The sequence below is a fragment of the Pungitius pungitius genome, chromosome 15 (assembly GCF_949316345.1).
Source record: "Pungitius pungitius chromosome 15, fPunPun2.1, whole genome shotgun sequence".
In the NCBI taxonomy this organism is placed as follows: Eukaryota; Metazoa; Chordata; class Actinopteri; order Perciformes; family Gasterosteidae; genus Pungitius; species Pungitius pungitius.
In genome coordinates, this window is record NC_084914.1 from 8,044,076 (window position 1) to 8,064,628 (window position 20,553).

At 44.2% G+C, this 20,553-nt stretch overlaps 1 protein-coding gene across 1 annotated transcript; it reads right to left on the reverse strand.

The window, feature by feature from the left end:
- On the reverse strand, positions 1–20,033 carry LOC119209488 (BMP/retinoic acid-inducible neural-specific protein 3-like). The gene is made up of 9 exons (XM_037458889.2): positions 19,635–20,033; positions 19,035–19,524; positions 18,592–18,883; positions 15,699–15,901; positions 12,688–12,905; positions 10,198–10,303; positions 8,235–8,471; positions 6,548–6,770; positions 1–5,421 (listed from the first exon to the last, which is right to left on the reverse strand). Exons 3-9 carry the CDS (start codon positions 18,849–18,851, stop codon positions 4,287–4,289), a joined length of 2,382 nt encoding a protein of 793 aa, XP_037314786.2. The 5' UTR covers positions 18,852–18,883; positions 19,035–19,524; positions 19,635–20,033; the 3' UTR covers positions 1–4,286.
- Between the last annotated feature and the right edge of the window lie 520 nt (positions 20,034–20,553).

A 20,553-nucleotide genomic window follows, 5' to 3' on the forward strand; every position in this document is an offset into this window, starting at 1 on the left:
GTGTGTGTGTGTTTGGAGGTGGGTGCGGCGACACAACTCATTATAAAAAAAGACTTTATGTAAATCCAAAAGCCACTGTCGTTGTTAATCTTGGCGAGGAACCGATCCCCAACATTTTATTGTGCACCACACAGCTCTCAAAATGAAATAAGATGATGATGTTGATTATGGCTGCTCGTGGGGAGCAGAAAGGCAGGTCTGAATTATTCTGAAGCATCTCATTAGTAACTTCATTTTGTTTTACAGCACAATGAACAATCTCCTGGATTAGCAAAACCAACCAATATATATCTTTTCACAGATGTACTGGGTGAATAGTGGACATTTTCGTATTATTGTAGTCATAGTCATCCTGTTTTTATTACATCAGTTTCCTCTATGGCCCAATTGAAATGATTTCAAACCAGAAATATATTATGGTAAAGTTAGTTGATTCAGTTTTTCAAAACCCTGACCCTATTAAAAAAGTCAATGTGAATCATAGTTTCTCTTGACATTGAATGTCTCGCTGACTGATTTCCACATTCCATCAGTCTTGCTTATTTTGTGCTATTTTTAGTGTCTCTGGTGCTCAGCGCTTCATTCTGATTGAGAGGATTTGCCACTCTGTCAAAGGGAAAATCCTGAGGGCAACACTTGACATTACTACTACTTTTTGGAATGAGAATACCCATATTTTCCAGATGCATTAATCATGATGTGACGTATGTAGGCATTGCATTCAAATGTCGGCCGATGATGAGGTGCAGTTTGGATATCTTTGTTTACCGTGACATCATATTCCAACAGTGGAGTGTCAAATCTCATGTGATTTGTCTTATTACCCTGCCAGATTTGCATCCCCTGATTTGATGTCTTATAATTATTCCAGTCTACATTACAACCCATTTTAAGATCTCTTAACACTCCACACTCTCAATTTCTAAATTAACATGTCCTAATGCTAATTGAATGGGATTTTAATAGCTTCCATTAGGCAGCATTTAGAGTGTAGAGAACAGCTATGAGTGCCCCCATCGCCCAACCGCATCTCCTGTAGCAAAAATGTTTTCTTGTTCAGGACTGATGGCACCAGTGGACCTCCAATGAGGTCACAGCGCAAACAAACTGTTTCCAGCTCCTTTGTGTGCTCTCTTCGTCGTAAAAAGGTCTGGAAAGAAGCAATGCTCTACAGTTAGTTTCAAACGAGGGCGTCCCTCGTGGCTCTTATAGCGAGTCTGGGCTGCTCTGACGCACCGTCAGCTATTATTCCCGATGCCTCCCATGTGGTTGTCCTCTCCATAAACTCTTCCCCTTCACTGAGCCCCTGCCTCCCATCACCAGCATGCTTGTTAAGCAGACACACACATTAGTCCAACTCATGTTTCCTCAGAGGCCCACAAGCCTGCCAAGCCAAAGCTCCTTCTTATCACTCAGCCTCTGCCCTGTTAGTGTGTGTGTGTGTGTGTGTGTGTGCGCACATTATAGTCCCTGCCTGCCCTCAGATGAAACCTCTCTAAACATACATATTTTTCTTCGACCCAGCATCCCACCTCTAAAGAACCAAGAGTGTTTTTTGGCTTAAACTGGAGGAAATTTGACCCAGAATGCTTTAGCAGAGGGAGAACATATGCAAATTTTCCACTTCATTCAAATTATAAATATCCCGATAAAGAAGGAACCTTGTGACAAATATTTAAAAATGTAACTTATTATCCCAACTTGTTGATGCACGTTTGTTTGATGCATACATTTCGGCAGGTTAAGTGTAGTCGAGGGGAGTCTCATTACTGTAAATACATACAAGTTCCCTAAAAGCATGGAGGTGAATCAAGAGTATTCTGAAGTATCAAATAGAAAAACCGCCCAAAGTTTATCAACTCAAAACCAATCATCAATGTGGTGAACTAAATGTGCACATCAGGCCAGATGTGTTCCAGCATCCAGGTCTGTGGAGCGGAGAGATCCAGTGAGCTCCTGCATGAGCCCCAGAGCGCCGCACACTCAGGCCATTGCACAGCTATTACTGATAAAATAAACAGAGCAAGACCGTATTGTTCCAATCAAATCTTTTAGTAATTCAACCTAAGGATTTTCTCATTAGGGTCTCGTCGGTTGTGTCCAGTTGCCACGGCGAGTTCACAATCTGGCGGTTGTTTAAAAATCAACTCTTGCTAATTATTTTTGTGCTTCTCACTGCTGCTTTCAGGAATGGTTCCCTGGGTATGTGTCCATTTTAATAAGTTGCTGAATTTACAAAGAGGAATTTTTGCTCTCCATTTGTAACTATTCTTTTAGAGAAAGTGGTGAAATATGAGGAGCAGGCCTCAGTGGGATGGTAAGCAGGCAAGCACTATATGAACAACACGTGATCCATTTTAGACACTTTTAGTCTCAACTTGAAAGGATTACTCCAGATTCAGATTAGAAGATGTAAACCTATTATATCTGTTTGTTTGATATAATAGTTGCATAAAGAATTGAAATCATCAGAAAAGCGAGCCGGTCTGGTTCCAAATGTAACAACCTGCCAACAACTGCCAAAATCACTATTAACGTGTTATAAAATCACTAGTAACTGAAATGCAAAGAAAATGATGTGAGTGGTATACATTTACTCAGGTAACTCTTGGCAAGAAAATAATTATTTTTTGTCGTGACTGTTTGTCTTTGCCCACATTGTCCTCAAGATGGAAGATTAAAAAATACCGGTACAGATGCTTTCGGGACCTAATTAACGGTAAACTTTATATGCTGCTAAAATCTGTTTAACTTTAATTACTTTCTTCTCTATTATCACTGTCTATTGGAAAATGCTCATGTTGTTTTCTTTTTTTATCTAAATCCATTTTCAACAAACCTCGTCAGAATGTTTAAACCCACTCCTTAATTCTCTTCCCTGTGTCTCAACCTTGAGGATCACTGGGCTGCTTCCAGATGCACTGCGCCACATTTTAGCACCCAGATGCAGAATATTTACTTGGTAAAAAGATTCTCAAATCACACCAGATGCTCAATGTTTAACCTCCAGAATGAACCCTACTGGGACGTGATCCAGCTTCAATATCTTTCCTTCACACAACTTGTCCCCCGCAGCCAATTAAAACACACAGTACAGATTGGTAGATTCTGCCCTGATAAAAAATTCCCACAGCAACTTCTAAAATAAACTGCTGTAAGGTTAAATAACTTTTGAACAGGAAAAAATGAAAAGGCAAATATAAGGTGAGCCCAACATGATAACCTCTCATCACTGTGCTCCTGTGGTATCTGACAGCTCAGTAGACTGGGGACGGATCGATTTAAGAAAAATCAATGTTGAAGTTGATATGCAGCATATGGATGATGCTCAACATGAAAGTCTTACTTTGCCAATCTACTCTGTGTCAGATAAACTGATTCAATCAGCATTGCTATTATTAACTTTGGGTGCAACGCTGCAGCATAATGCATCATAATAATGATGACACATTTTATTCGTAACACACTCTTCATCAACGCATCTCATACTGTACACTACAGTCGTCTGGATGACAGTAGGGATGCTGGTAGTAGTTTGTTCGACACCTCATCTCATAATCAAAACTGCCTCAATGGCCTTCTACACTCCGAACAATAGCGCCAGAGCATATTGTGTCTGGTTTTAATCTTGGGAGAAATGTCAGGTGACTCTTGATGAAGCCCATCAGATGCTAGTCTACAATCAAAGCCGCACCCTGCTGCGGGCCTGTAGCCTTGGGGACTTTCAAGCTGATTCGGTTTGAGTCTCTCTTCTGAATGTCCGACTCGCTCCGGCGCTGGACGAGAGTCCGGCCCTTGGCCCTGATACCATAGCGTACCTTTTGTTTGCATGTCTCTGAGCGGGCTCCAGCTCATCTATCACAGTAAGTGTGAATGGCGGACGGGGACGCCAGAGGAGCAGAGGCCGGCTGCTCCGGCGCTCCCTTCTCTCACTATGCACTTAGTAATCTGTGCTGAGGCCATACCCCCAAGGGAGAATGGGGGCCTTGTGTTCAGAGGGTCCAGATGGGCCAAAACAACACTGGCTATGGGTATTTTGTATTTGATTGTTGCTTAGTAACTCACAAACGTTTCCTTCTATATTGAAGCGCTTTCAGTGGGTTTTTAATTTCATAAAACTACACTGACATTACGAAAACGTCAAATTTAATGGCACATAAGTGTATGCACAACACATCCTTGAACAACAAATCACACACTTGACACCAAGGGATCCAGCTGGACACAGGACACAGGTCTGTCTGTGTCTGAGGAAATAGTACAAAACATCAAATAGTGGCCATTGACTAACTACACAGCTTATTTGCCTCGTACTCCTCGTACTTGGGTTGTCTGGCACTGAAAGCTTGCAGGGCAGTGAGTATCCTGGTCACGTCTGCGCTGGACAGTTTGAGTCTGTGGCGGAGCAGACATGCGAACAGATCCACGTGTGGGGCTCCGGGAGGGGAGAGGCGGTTAACCCTGTAGCGCAGCTCCACCAGCTGCAGCAGGGCCGAGTCCTGGGATCCCTGCGTGTACGGGTAGTCTATCTGCAGAATCAGGTCCTGGATGGCCTCGGGGTCAAAATGCACGCTGTACCCGAACAGCTGCATGCTGTTCACTTTCATGTAGCCGATGTTGTTGGAGGGCTCCGTCGCCTCCAGGGGCTCATAGTACACCGTCACGTTCTTGTTGCCTCCTGTCACTCCCGCAGGATCCTTGATACGACTCCTCAGGTAGAAATGAACCGTCTCAAAAAAGCTCTTCCATCTGTTACCGAGAGTTAAAGTCCAATTGTAGCAGTCCAAAGGGATATCCAGCTTGGTTCGCTCCCAGTCTGGGTATCCGTGCTGACCCAGAGGCATGGTCCAGCTCTCCGAATGGCTGCCCCCGAACGGATTCACGAACAGAGATAACGCCGGCTCCAGAGTGCTGTTCCTGGTGAGGCAAAACTGGAGGGCAAGTCCAACGAGCATGTGGACGCGGTTGGACTTCACCCGGTTGCTCTTTAGGGTGAGCAGCATCCTCTTCCTCCAGGACGGGTCAAACCAGGTGTTAACGCGCACGTCATTGCTGACAAAGACCCCGTGCAGAGCGATGCGGGGGTCTCGCCGCTGGAGCAGGTAGCGCAGCTCCAGGTCCTGCAGGTCCCGGTCGCTCTCCAGGCCCAGGTAGGGTTCCGTGGGGTCGGGCACGGCGGGCCGGCAGGCCCCCTGGGTGAGGGTGAAGCCCACGTTGCAGCTGGAGCACCGTGTCCTGTTCTCCGGGGAACAGGAGGCGCAGCGGGCCCCGCCGCCCACAGAGCAGGGAATGAGGCCCTGGCAGGGCGGGTGGTTGTAGGGGCAGGAGCAGCTGCGGTTCTCGTCACTATAAACACCGACCTGGTTGTTCTCGCTGCAGTATAAAATGGAGAGGGCGTAGCTCAACCAAAAGTGCAGCGGCCTGAAGGGGAGATAACAGTTGGGTTAAGTGCAAAACATCAAATTCATATATTCATAAATTGTTATTGTTACTTTTCTTCTATGTTATATGTTAATACAACAAAGGAGAGGGGATTTTTAATGTGGACAAATAAACAAATAAAGGCAAACTCTGACTCACCTAGAGCTACGGAAGCAGAATCCTAACAAAATGAATATTTTAACTTATTGAATTCCCCTGCTGTGGTGCAGATTGGTGGTGACAACAAAACAAACAGATGCACATACGATTCATACATACTCTTGTCGTCTTGTTGCTTTTTCGTCTATGGTTTATGGTACTTTTTACAGCGGATACAGCACAATGTTATTAAAACGCATTTACAATGTGGAAAAGACAAACATTCAGTTTAAGAGGGCCACAAAAACTGATTTACCCTGTAACCCTAAACCACTATTGAGTTCTTTACGTTACAAGCAGAGGTGTTGTGATAAAGATGTGTAATTGGACTGTGGAATGAGGAAGCGGTGCAGGCATTTGACTAGTGAGCTGATGGATCGTGTCATTTAGTTAATTTCCCTTCCAGAAAAAAACTATAAACATAGAGTGTTCACGAGATACGAATAAATCTGAGCGAAGTTATGACCACGTCGGTCTCCGATAGGCTGCAGAAATGGATTATCCAGGTGGCAGCGCATCTGAAACAGCAGCTGCTATGGTGAAAACAATACAGTGATGAATACAATCAAAGTCGTCAAGTGTTACTGGCCACAGCAGCTTTAACTCTGGGATGTCATTCCGTTTAAAAACAAATGGAAATATATAGGAGACTTTTTAAAATTCTGTATTGATTGCAGTGCGGCGCATGATCCCGCCTGTCTCTTCCCCCCCCCCCCCCCCCCGGGGGAAACGGAGGAGCAGCTCTGCTCCTGTCAGCACTTTTCACCTCACTCCACGACTACATTTCCTTGAGCGCCGTCTAATAAGTAACGTGCTGCTCTGCTGCTTCCTGCGAGCGCCTGGCGCAGACGTGAATGGTTTTCATAATTATACGTTTTGGGGAGCACCTTGGCTTCAAATGCATCGGTATAACCCCCCCCCCCTCCCCCTCCTCCCCCCTCTCTCTTGTTTTCGTTTTGGCTCTTACCTCGTCCTCTGCAGGACTATTTTGGGCTGTTTTCGGCACCTCTTGCTGAGGCTGAAGAGCTTGTTAACGGTGCGGTAAGCTTTAGAGAAAAGCTGGTTGCCACTGGTCTCCAGCTGCCTGTAGCGCTGGAGCACGCTGGCATCCGTCCTCCACATGTGTTCCACGACAGATGTGTTCACAGCGTAATGGGTTGGCAGTTTCTCAACAAAGCTTTGGAACTCCTCTGGTAGGGGGAAAAAAAAAAAAAAAACATGAATAAATAAACTGTGCCTATGGCTACGAGCCTCGGGGTAACAATATCTGTGAAGAAATAATAATAAACTGTCTACTTCTCATTGTTTGTCCCAGAAAAGCAAACAGCCCAAGAGAAGAAATAACAGCCGCAACATGCCAAGAAGGCATGTTCTGTTTTTTTTAAATATTTTCTTCGGAGGAAGGGAAGGCTGATTTCATGAGCATATCAAACGATGAACTCCTTTCATATTTTGTCTCAGTGAAGGGATACATGTTCCCCTCCTATTGCTAGTATAGAGCACTGCACACCTTCAAAGCAAGGAGTCCCTAATTAGAGATGAGTGACACTTTATGCACAATTGCAGCTGTCGCCTTCAACAATGTGGAAGTAAGACGGGTTGCCATCGTAGCGCTGGTGTCAAACTGGTGGCAAAACTTATGTGTCTGAAAAGTTCCTTGAAATGTTCTGACGCAATCAGAAACTTTCAACTTTCTATTTTTTTCTTCCACGCAACATCTGTCACATTCATCAAATATCAATAATTGATTGATCTTTGTTTAAACTTGTTCTCTATCTGCAGTTTCTTGATTTATGCCACAAACCACAAACTTGAGTTGCGGGTAACGTGCTACTAATCTGGTGGGTGTTCATGATAATTACAGCAGTGTCTGAAAATAGAGTGCAATAATACAGAAAATTGGATTTATAAAAGTGAGTAGGAGTACGACCTGGCATTTTGATTTCATAACCCTAATTTATTTTTAACACTTCTTTTATGTCGCATTTCCTTTTTATTTTAATCCGTTAATATAGTTTATCATTATGAGAGCTTGAAATGATGTAAAATCGTGTTATACTGATTCTACGCTTATATCTGCTCAGTAAATAAAATATATACAGCCACTAGTTGTTTAGCTTAGCTCAACGACTGCTATAGGATGAAACAATCCTTATCCTTAAGTGTCAAATTCATCTGCTGAGCTACTCACTTCTTACAGGTTAAACAAAAAAAAATATCACGTGTTTTATATTAACCGTAGTTATGAGAGCGGAATTAATCTCTCCATAAAACAAACAAGTGTTTTTATGCGATTCTTCACAGCACGTTAAAAACAGACTTTGAGCAGCCCTGAGCCCCTGAAGTGGACCAGAAGCCTCATTTGATTTGAGGCCACGGGTGACAGGTCTCTCGACTCGGCGTCTGGCAGCTTGCAGTGTCCGACAACCCAGAATGCTTTCAGAACAACAACCACACACGGCTTTCTCCTCATTAAAACTCGTATTTTGAAGTTTAAACGTAGCGAAAAATAACCCACGTCCCAAAGTATCAGCGCTCTGAGAGTTTTAAAAGCCGATGTTCCACCAGTGACTTTTGTTTGAAGGCACCACTCAAGCTGACATTTTCAGGAGCTGTTTTTGTGCGTCACGGTGAATTAAATTCCCCCGACTCACCGGATTCCTCGAACTCCTGGTTTGTCCGCCTCCAGGTGTCTCGGATGCGCAGCAGGTTGCTCTCAAGAGTTTGCAGGTCAGAGAGGGGACAGTTGCACAGAGGGAAGTCCGCGCTGCACTCGCACCAGCAGTCGCTGCTGCGGCACACAAACTGGCCCTCGGATTTACAGCCCACGTAGTTGAGAGCCGCCTGAATGAAGCGGCTCCGCAGGTAGCCGGGCAGGAGCACCTGCAGCCCTGTGGGAGGTGTTACACTGAATGACGATGGGCTGGACTCACAGGAAAGTCAATTACGTCGAAATGTAGTAATGGAAAAATAATAATTTTGTTTATACGGCACTTTTATTTTATTTTTTTCTCTCAAAAATGAAAAACATCCAAACAAGGGCAAATGGACAAAGGAATTAAAAGTTGGAGCAGAATTAAGAATTAATTTTAATCTGTTTAAAGAGCATTGCATTCATTTTGTGTTTGAATTAAAAGTATCAATTGTTTTTTCAGCATCTTTATAGAATGTGAAACGATGTGATGTGTACGAGTACACGTTTTTACACAATACAAACAATACAATTACAATACAAATGTGTTTAGTATTACTGATTTTAAAGCAATGCCCTGCCATGTGACTTTTGATTCAATTTCACGAGCCTGATGCACAAGTTTTAACTTTTAGTTGTGCCTAACTGGCGAATATATTACAGGATGAATTTGATGTTATTCTGTGTCTTTGCTCATTATCATTAAAGTGCATGAGAAAAACAAAACCCATTATTAATTGATTCTACTGAGACAGACGCACACGACCGCTTCTGTAGATGGGGAAATAAAGCTTTTATTTATTTTATTTCAGGGTTTGATGGACTTTGGACTGTTCATCAGACCATAATTGACACAAGGTCCGTTGAAGGGCATCTACGTTCTTTCATTTGGTTCCTCACATTAGTCCCAAACAGTTCACTGCTCCTCAGAATTGGCCTTGAAATATTACGGCTGTTAATGTAAATATTAACATATCATTGAAGTGCTTCATCTCAGGGCAGTCATGTAATTTAGCTTAGCACTAACTCTTTAAGCTATTTAAAATGTGTAAATGAGCTGCATCATTGCACTGGTTGAAATTGAGTGTGATTACCATGAACACACACACACAAACGCACACACACACTCTCACTAAAGTTTATTTTCACTCGAATCCCACACACGCTGCCGTCGTGCTGTCATAAACACTCACTAATGCACCAAATGTGTGATAATCCACCATATAAAACGGTCTGGAACCGACACACAGGGTACTGTTTACCATTAACCAAAATGCCCAGCAGCATGTTGCAAAAGAAAATAAAGAAAAGGAAGGAAATGTGTGTGTGTTGTGAGTGTGTTGTGGCTTTTATATACGCAAACCTTAAGCAGTAAACAACCAGCTTGGAGCTGAATGCCTCAGGTTCACGAAATTAGATTGAAATGAGTAAAAGAATATCACATTGTGGGTTTTGGCTGCATGGTTGGGTTTGTTGACGGGAACAAAAGTATAGATAAAATGCCTTAAGAATCCTTTAAAGCAACGGTTTACATTATTGGGAAATGTAGCTGTCCCCTTGTTGCTGAGAGCGAGATTAGGTGATTAATGTCACGTCTCATGAAACCAAACAAACTTGTTTTCCATTAGACACGAGATCCGATCCATGGCGTCGGGTGCCAGTGCCTTTTTAAAACCTAGCTGTGACTGCAGAAGGGAACAACTTTTGCTGTTGGTAAGACACCAGAAACCAGTCAAAGTCTCACGCTCTGCCCGACGGATCGTCCACCTCGACCTCGTGATGTTTTAAGCCTTCACAACAAAGTCACGCTACATCTTCTTCGTTTCTGGCAGACGGAGGTCCCATCTGTCACGGCGGCTACAGGTTAACACCAGAACAATTGGAATTGATTGTTAAAAAAAAAGAAGAAAAGAAACATCTTTTACCTTGAAGTTGAACTTTGTTTTCTGGGCTGTGAACCAGTACGGAGCTGACCGTGTCCAGATTGTCGTAGTTGCTGCATCCAAGCGGCCCGGTTCTGGTTTCTGTTACCTGCGAGGCATTTTAGAGAGTGTGAGTCTGTTGAATAGGGGTTGTGATTATTTATCATTTCATTCCCCCTTCTTCTTGGTTCAGTTTTGTTAAGCCTTTGAAATGACCCGTCTGTATCGACTAATCTCACTCCTGTATTTTCAAAAATAGAAGGCCAAAAGAACACGCAATATATCCTCAAAGGCCTCTCATGCCTCAGTTGACTTTTGAATGCAGGGAGTCACTGAAGTAATATTGAACAGATCTAAAGCTTTCTAAGAGAGATTTTCCCTGGTCTTAGAGGAGAAATAAACTTGAAAATGACTGGAAAACCTGAAAATGACTCACCCTTCCGCTTATTTCTAACACTGATTTGTCTAGATGTTGAACTTCTGAAATTCTGACGCCCTGAAACACCAAAACGCATAATTTACTGCGTATTAGCATAAGTTTATGCTCAGGACCTGTCCTATTTCTCTCCGAACCCTCAATACGGTGTGTAATTTGAATGAATGACCATTTATCGTCGCAGGTAATGGGTTACATCCCTCATAAAATGTGGTATTCATCTCCCTCGCTCGCTCTCTTTCTCTGGAACTGATCTTTAGTCGAACTGAGCTCCACACACACTGAAAAGTAGCAAATGAATGGAAGTAAGCCGGGCTGGAAATTAATGGAATGATATTTCTAATCCATCAAGCTGATGCATAACTGTAGGAACGTGTTCTCAGTTTTGCAGGGGAGTCGAGATGGGGGGGGGGGGGGGGGGGGGAGCTTGTCTTCATCAGTGGCTACTCACTTTAGCCTCTATGTTTGCCCCTCTGGCTGATTAATGAGTGCACTCTAATGGCCACTTCGGATGATAAAACGGATGATTGTTGTTTGGTAGACCAGGATGCTGCCGATCTCTGATCCTTGAAGCTTCGCACCGAGGCGGCCGCGAGATCTTGGGCTCTTAAGCATTTTCTTTTCCGCTGCCTTAAAACCGTCAATTAGTCCGTAATGAGGGATTAAATTTGTAGATATTACATTTTTTTTTTTTCGAGTCTGATGCTAATCAACCCCCCCCCCCCAGTTCCTCTGGCACACATTTATGTGACGATAAACTGCACTCCAAATAGTGAAAAACAGGAGGGAGAGATATGCTGCCCCCCCCCCCCCCCCCCTCCCGGGGCTACAGGTGAGCCCGGCTGGTGTCAGGGCAAATTCTGTAAATAAGCATTTGTTCTTAATCCTGCCTGATTAAAAAAAAGTGGGAATTAAAGTTTGTTGGTTCGTGTTATCTGCAGAGTCATGAATTTAAACTGCTTTAGTTTAACTATTTTCAGCTTGTTTACTTTATCTTCCTTCCTCTGCCTGAGAGGAATGTTGTGTTACCATGATTCAATTTATTTTAATAACATATATAATACACGTTAATCTAGGTACCACTCTGCAAGAAACCCAATGATACTTTTCAAATAGACAGAAATATTTAAAAACACATAGAGGAAAGCACAATTAACCAATTTACATATAATATAAAAATTAAAAGTGAATTTTTGCTTAAATTAAAAAAAAAGTACAGTTACTAGTTCATTTCCATATTAGGTTTAAATCGAAGTAGATTTGTTTGTACTAAATAAATCCTTGTTACACATTCAACACAATATTAAAAAAAGAAGCTTTTTCAATGACAGAACGAGCGACTCTGTAACGTCACTGTAACAAATAACGAATTGTACAATTTATACACACAGAAACTCTGTCTGGCCCAGGTGTAGAAGAGGGTGCAAACTGTTCTCCCTCCACCGTGTCTCTGGGTGGAGGCAGAGAAGCTGGGTGGAGTAGATTCACTCAGCTGTGTTATCATTAGTGGCCACTGCCTACCGGGGGCTGGTTAAAAGTGACTGATTAGTCACTGATGGAGATGAGATAATGGACATAATGATACAACGTTGTTAGGGGGTCGGCTTGAGTTCTTTAGATGGTGTCATCTGACAGCACGCTGAAAACCTGTACTTCACCAGGCAGTGACGTCACTGTGGACACCCCCAATTGTACTTGAAAAATATTTGGAACTTACTATTAAGAATTAAACCCCTCGCACACCTCTTAGGTTTTGGGGGTATTTGCATACTTAAAGCAGCCCAGTATTCCGATGGTGCTACATTGACTCACGCTGGGTCGATGGTCGTCCAGTGATCGGTGTGTGCACTTATTTATTGAACAAGACCGGGATGATCTTGCTTCCCTGACAACTGAATAAGTCATTCAAAGGTTCAGTGGCTCAACCCAAAAAACCGATTCAGTCCACCCCCGATGCTTCATGTGGAGGTTTACCGACCCCGAGTCACAAAAGCTACACAGCTGCCTTCAGGCATTGACTGCATGCAGATTACTGCGTCCACAAGACTTCCACATACCCGTATGGCGGTGGATGCAATCTGGAGGTGGTGCAGCCTGCGCAGGGTGCTCTCTCTGTCGGTGAAGTAGGAGGCAGCCAGCTGGTGGAGGGCCTCCAGGGTCACCGTCCCCGTGGCGTTTGAGTTCCTGTCGGCGCCGCGGCCGCCATCGGCCCCCGCGGGCGAAGACTCCTGGCCGAGCTTCCTTTTGTCCACAAATATGGTCAAAGACTCCTCCCCTGGTAAAAGTGAGGGAGAGGGAAGAGGAGCTTCATTAGCTCTGACAGAGCAGCGCTAATCACCTTTCATTAGTGTCTTTTCAGATCCGAAAGCGGTGATAAAAGGGCTCTAAGGGAACTGACAGTTTGGATGATTGGAGGGAAAAGTACAGACAAGGTCTCTCTATCTGTTGAACTCCTCGGGAACGGAGAGATTATCTAAGATCATTAAGCACCCTACTCTAATTGTTTTAATTATCTTAATGACACTATTAAAAATGACATTAAAAAAAACAACAAATCGCAGGTTTCTGTGGGTACATTCAATACACAAAAGAATCTCCAACAATTACAATTTTAACATGCGTATGAAAAGCAGCAGGGAAAACTGAACTATAAGCCTTTTCACACCAACGTTATTTTTTAAGGTGGGGACCAGATGTCCAAACAGTATGTGCAAAGACACAAAAGAAAGTTGTCTCATAAGGTGGATGTGAATCACAAGGGGAGAGCCGTTAAGGTTGTTTCACTGATTGTGCAATCGATGAATTTCTCGTCATTTATATTCATATATGAGTAATTAATTCACTGGTAATGATCTTTCAATTATATCCTGAATTATGAAGCACTTTGTAAAGTCTGTTTCAAATTGATCCCCATGAATTATTCATTGATCATCTTTCTGACGTTTAATAACGGTGATTGAGGTGGTTCACGGGTCCTCGTGCTGGATTAGGATGGGCGCTACAAGCGGCCGTAGCCGTGTGGAGTGACAGCTGGTGCTGCTGGACCACCTCCATCGACGCTTCACCATCGGTAAAAGCGCCCCGCTTCTCATCGACGGGGTCTAACGAGCGGCGGAGCGGGAAACCATCGTTAGACAAATAGATTGTTTCGGGGCGTTTCCACATCCAGTTATCGGCAAACCGCGGGACTGGAAATTGGGCTTATTTGCCCCAATTCCACAATGATTGAACTGTATGGAAAAGAATCCGGATGATTAAAAGAAAGCATTTGCACATTTTGTGTCTCGTTGAGTACACACTTTCTGAGTGTGATGCATCTGGCCCGAGGACTTTTGTGATAGATGAGGTTGTACTTGATGTTTCGTTCCTCGAACTGCCTCATCCACCACCACCGTCGCAGCAGTTCATTTACCCACGTTTCTCAATAGAACTCACAGCGTGTGTTTTCCCCAGAGAAATCCTTTGAAATTGCTACATTCAGCTGTGTTATTACATTTCATTGCAGCTCAAATCAATAGCATGATATGTTCACACTGACCTATATAGCTAACGTTAAAGGATGGGATACCAGTCACCAGGAAAGTTCAGCCAATGTCTGGGCTCTCAGTCAAAAGAATGTCTGTGAGTAAAGTTGAGTGCAGTTTGAATGAGTGTCTTATTGGAAATCCTAAACTTCATTAAATCCTCTCTTTACGCTGAAGACCATTTTGACGATTCAAGCATTATTTCTCAAAATGGTCCCTCGGCACACTTACAGAGCATCACTCCATATGAGGAGCATCTGCTCTTGCAATTATTTATAATGTATTGAAGAGAGGGATGTAAAGTGATTACTTAGGTAAATACCAGCGCTCACTACCAAGTACGTTTCTATCGAATGAGGACCATGTGAAAGCTGTCAATCAGCTAAAGAGTTCTGATTTTCCTTCAGAGGTGAGTTTTTCAGCAAGACCTGTGTTTTGAGCAGCTGTAATATCATAGTCATATGAAATGAAATTGTAGTCTTTGATTAAAGCGTACAACGTTGACGTTTGGACAGTGGACAGCGCATTGCTGTTTGTCTCCCGCTTTCCTCCAGCAATCCACATTGGGTTTGTTGAAACGCATGACAGCCGCCTGTTTACTATCCTGCAGCGGGTAGTTTAGGAGCCTGAACCAAATCAAACCATGATCATAACAGCAAGAGATCAGAAAGGAGTCACATGAGAACACATTCTGATCCCAAGCCTGTATCGACAGGACGACATTCTTTAACAGCCGAGGTTAAATACCAAGTCCCGCAAAACATGAATTCAAGGGTTTTGTATGAAATACAGTTCAACCACCACCAACATGTGCTGCGCGGTTCAAAGTCGGACTGCTTCAGGTGAAACACGAGTTTCACTCTGTTATTAAACATTCCTGTGTTGTATTTCGATCTGCAGTCCATTCTCACTGGAGATGGATTTCAGAGATTTGTGAATTCTGGTATGAAATGTGGAAACTATGAAAAATTATTTTGCCTTCAGTTCTGAGATTTTGACCTCCAAAGCACCGGTTTATTGTTTTAAAGTTTGGCTGGATACTGCATTAATGGGAAGAACCACTAAACATAAAATAATTCGTAGTTTTCAAGGATCATCGCCAGTAGCTGTTTTCAACTAAATTTGCATTTGGATAACTTCTTCAAAACGATTTTTTGGGGGGTTTCGGTAGAAACTTTCTTAAATCTTACATTCTATTGACAAAGTATTGTTTGTTAAAGTTATTTATGAGAGAAAGAAAAGATAAGCTCATTTCATACAGATGATGTTTTAACAAGGTTAAAAAATACCCCCATTTTGCCAGCTAAACAAAAATATAGATTTTCACTGCCATCCCCAAATCATGTCTTGGACACTAAAGCATACAGATTAGATTTTTTTAGGAGCCAAAAGACACTAATCCAGAAAAAAAAAACGTTATTTTCTTTGTTGCTCAAAAAGCAGCAGACGTTAAATTCGGTTCCCCCATGTGCAGAGAAAACAAAATCCCTTTGGAAGCCGCGTGCATCGGGCCCGGCTTTGAAGCTCTGCGTACTCCACCGTACCTCCCAGAGTGGCAGAGACGAGGAGGTGGGTGCCATATTTTTTGATTAGACTCTCTGTAATCGTCTGGAGGGTTGGCCGCCTCCCCAGCTGGCGGATGGTGTGAGTGAAGTCGGGGTCGAGGGGCAGAGCCAGGCCACCGCTGCCACCTAAGCCGTCCCTCTTCTCCACCGCCAGGCTGTTGACCTTCCATCGACCAAACTCCCTGGAGACACAACAACACGCACACACAAATGCACAAATGAGACGTTTGCTCACTTTGTTCTTCGGCCTTCGCTGGGGTGTAAGGCCCTGGGCGGCTGTTTAACAGTTATGTAGAGAGGGAAGCCTTGGGTGAATGTGTGTTACATGTGAGAGGCTATAAAATACAGTACTGACTGACTGCACACGTCATGTGATGGATCCTGTGAATGAAACCACCTTTAACTTCCGCTTGTATTTTTAATAGTGGCCTTAAGTCAATGTTTGTGTTTGATTATTTATCACAGTTGTAAATATATAATATAGCTACCTGGAGGAAATATGTATTGACAATTTTGGAAAAAACCTAATTGTTTTTTTTTGTTACATGAGTAGATTGAAACCACACATCTGCTCAATAAATATGAAACTTACTGCTGATAGCCGTGTAGCTTGTTAGCTTAGCATTTGTTTCTTTTATGCATGAAATAAAGAAAGAAAGTTTGTGTTAATTAGTGAGGTAACTTATTGAAGCTGAATATTTGGCACGATGATATCATAATGGAATCTTAACTCTAAGCAAATACAACGGATTCCCTGTGCAGTTCGACCTGTCACAGCTACAAGGTCATTTGGTAAATGGCCAAATTAGCTGAAGCACTCCACAGTATTTCCATCGTGTTTGGGGATTTTTGTCTGTCACTGTTGTCCGAACAACCTCTGTACTTTAAATCGCAACTGCATGGATAAAACACAACTTATTCACATGCGTTGCTGCAACTCCCACTGCAACAGAAAATAAACCTAAATATAGCTCCACATTATCAGCTGCCATTATTTGTTATCTTGTGCCCTTTGGACACAAGTCTCGATGAACGCCAGTTATGCACAAACCGTCATGGAGATACGGCCGCTACTCTCTCCTCTGCCCCCCCCCCCCCCCCTCCCTGCGTAGCATCAGTTAATGTCTTCCTCGCCCACCGTAATGCCTGCTGCTCTGTGTGCCTCCCTCCCTACTGGGACGCAATCTAATCACTGTCACAAGAAAGATGATCGGCAGCAAAATAATTGGGCAACCGGGGCAGTGTGGAGCGTGTCGTTACAGCCAATCATCATAACCAGGGGAGAGTCCGTCCCTGGTGGACAGATGGGTGTCGTGGTTCCAGCTGAGGCTTTCGGGCTGAAGCTATTCCATCAGCACGCACGTACGGGCCTACGACAGGGGGTGTTTGCTGGGGGATTGCTCTTTCTGAATGGATGCTTACTGTATGTACTGCAAGCAATCAATAGTGATGAAAGCAAACCCTTGGAGGGAAAGTGTAAAAGAAGAAGTGAGGAGCAAATCGACTGCTTAAATGCTGCGGCTTGACTGACAGCTACTCTGGTTCAGTTATTACAGAGATCAGCCGGGCTCTACTGCAGTTCAGCCTCCGGGCTATTTAAGAGCACGTAGAGTAATGCTGAACAGCTGCAACTCTGGGGATCGGGAAATAGGTTGAAGACATTTGTAAAAATGTATGCTTTTTGTGTCTCCACAATATATTCTTTTCACCTGCACAAAAAAACAAGAGTCCAAAACAGGCAAAATCACCTGAAACAGGTACAAATGTAATCAGCTTTCACCTTGTGACAGGAGTGTTTTTTTTTCTTTACAAATATTGGGCCTCGTTTTGGATTCTTAGACTAAATCCTTAATCCCTAAAACAGCCCTTGGGTTAGAAATGTGATCAGGCAGCTTACGGCTCGAGGGTCTTCTGGGTAGAAGACCCTCGAGCCGTGAGACGTCAGCCAGCAGATGGTGGCCTGCCTCTGACAGTCCGCCCTGTCGGCTCCTTTGTCAATGATTTTCACTAACGTTGAAGAATAAGCCTCAAGTCAGGGGGACATTGGGACAAAAAAAAATGCAGCTGTCACTAAGGGATAAACACCTCAGAGATAGAGGTTTCCTGAGAGGAGATAACGTACCAGTTGATACGGATGCAGACTATGAATTATTTCTTTTAGACAAAGAAACTCGGCCATTGAATGATATATTAATTATAAGGAAAACTGCCCCAAAAAACACAAGAACGGACTTAAAAAGGATATCTGCTTCTCAGCAAGATATAAACCTCTAAACATACATACACCCCATTTTGTAGCTTCACCTACAAAAACATCATTGTGCATTTGCACAAGTATGTGAACACATTTATCAGCGTCTTGGTCATTCAATAGTTTAAAGAAAGCAAGAATAGATGTATTATCATATGAATGGTTATGCCTAATGTTAGTCAAAGCAACAAAGTGAAGTGCAGCGCAGGGACACTGCAGACAGAGTCAGGGGATTAACTCCTGTAGTCAAATGTCAAACCCTGGAGCGCAAAACACAAGAAAGGAAGAAACGACAGTCTGGTGCTATTCACGTGGCTGATTGGCTTTCATTGTGGGCATGAGCAAAAGGGCACACTTCGCACCGCTACAGCAGTTCTTCTAGGTGGGCTCATCAGCGTGCAGCTAATTCGGTGCAGGTGTGGTACCTGTGAGAGCGGCCCTGAGAGCGTGCATGTTTTCATTCCAAACACCTCCCAGCAGCTGCTTTCCCTGATTAGTTCCTCTCATGGCTGAGTGCTCATCAGTGGAATTAGTGGCATGTGTAGTGAAATGAAAACCTGCAAAAACCACCCCCCCCCCCCCCCCCCTCCATGCCCTCACGCTGCTGACCACCAGCCTCACCTGTAGATCTTGTATCTGGTGCCGTAGCCCTGCTGGTGCCTCTCCGCAGCCTCCGTGAACTCCAGGGCCTGCTGGAAGGGCCCCTTATCGGAGAGCAGCCAGCCCAGGGAGCCGGCGGCGCCCTCGTCTTGTCCGGCGGCGGACGCGGCGGCGGCGCCGACCCCGGCGGTCCAGCAGCAGCAGCAGCAGAGCCAGAGGCGCAGAGCCGCCGCCCCCCATAGCAGAGACAGCCGCTTATGACTGATCCTCTGACGGCTCATGCTTCACCCAGCGACACCTCATTCTTTCCGGACTAAAAAAGGGCACATCGTTTCGTTTTAGGGACACGGCAAAGCAGTGCGTCTGGCAGCTTTTTGGGGGGGGGCGTTTACTTTTTTAAGAACCGAGAATTTGAGAGTTAATGAATTTTAAAAAATGTTTCACTGTTCTGGAAGTACACGTACCTGATTTTTTTTTTGCAAGAGGGGCCGAGTGATGCGCTCTGGAGAATAAGTCAACTCTTTCTTGCAAAAAAAAAAAAGAAAAACAACCCTCTCTCCTCTTCGGTGATCCGGGACGAATGGATCTTACTCGCGACGAGTCCCGCTTGTTTTTTTCTCTCAAGCGCTACTCCGACTCGATCCCTGCTCTCGCTCAACTTTATTCCGGCAGGAGATCCTCCCGCATCCGTGAATCACGCGCTCCTCGGTGGGAAGTTGCAGCCGGGGCGGCGCGGACACAGGGGACTTCATTGTGGGGGGGCGCGCTCGCTGATATTCCCGGAGGCTAAATGCAAAAGGTAGATCTGTCCACCCCGAGCGGGAGCGATGCGCCCGTGCGATCCTCGGAGTTGCGGTTGTCCATCTGCACGCACGGCTCAGTGCTGCGTGTGAGCTGCTCCTCTCCCTCCTGCGCGGAGTGCGCGCGGGCAGCTTATTCTCCCCGTGTTGCTTTCTTTTTCCGAGTGAGAAAGCGAGAGGGAGAGCAAGTGCGTCATAATGAGGTTTACATTTACAGTGTGAGAGTGTTCAGGAGGGTGATGGTTCTTAGAGGGCGGCACTCACCTTTTCTTTCACACTCTGTGTCATCCTGCCATATCAGACGTGTTCAAAAGAGCTTGATAATAAGCACATTATCTCCCAGCATTGGCCCCCCCAAGACTAAATGGTTATTTTGCCAGTATAGGGACAGGCCAAAGCCACGTGACACAAGAACAGCTTCTTCCTGCAGGCCGAGATATATTATTTTGCTGTATTTACCACGGAAAATAATCCATTTGTCAGAGTTTCTTGGGTGATTCAAGTCTAGGAGTGTTTCTTCATTCGAGCCACCTCCAAGTATTGTCATTTGCATAAAACTATTTCTACACGTAAAAGGCCACTCGAACCCATAATTATTCAAAAATAACATTTGATCTGCCATTTGCTGATAATAAACTTTGAACCATCACAACATTTTTGTATGAATTCACCTCCCAACATTGTTTCTCAGGCACTGGGGGGGGCAGGTGTTTGAAACAATGCTGATGTGGAGCCTCAGCCGCCGTCCTTTGAGCATCACAACCGCTTGACGTGTAGTCGACAAATCTCTCAGCCATGTGAAAGCCGAATTCCATTAGAGGGCAATTTGCTGCCTCGGGCCTTCAAATGATGGTAGAGGAGGTAGGGACAAAGCTCTGCATATTTGTGTGTTTGGGGAAAAGGGTTCGACAGGTACATCAGATGAATCTCTAATTAGACTCCCGTATCTGCTCCTCGGAGACGACAACAACAAAGACATCCCAAAGCCAGAATTTGTTTGACATTCGTGCAATTACACTTAACTCGAGGTTTGCCAGGAGAGTCCTTTTGTCTTGGTCTTTTAAAGTCATCTTGTCATTATGCTTGTCATTCACACTGACATCCTGATTGACAAAGGCCTCCCTGTTAAATGGGCTGCGAGGAGAATGTCTGTTATCCCCGATGGGGTTGAATCAATAGACTG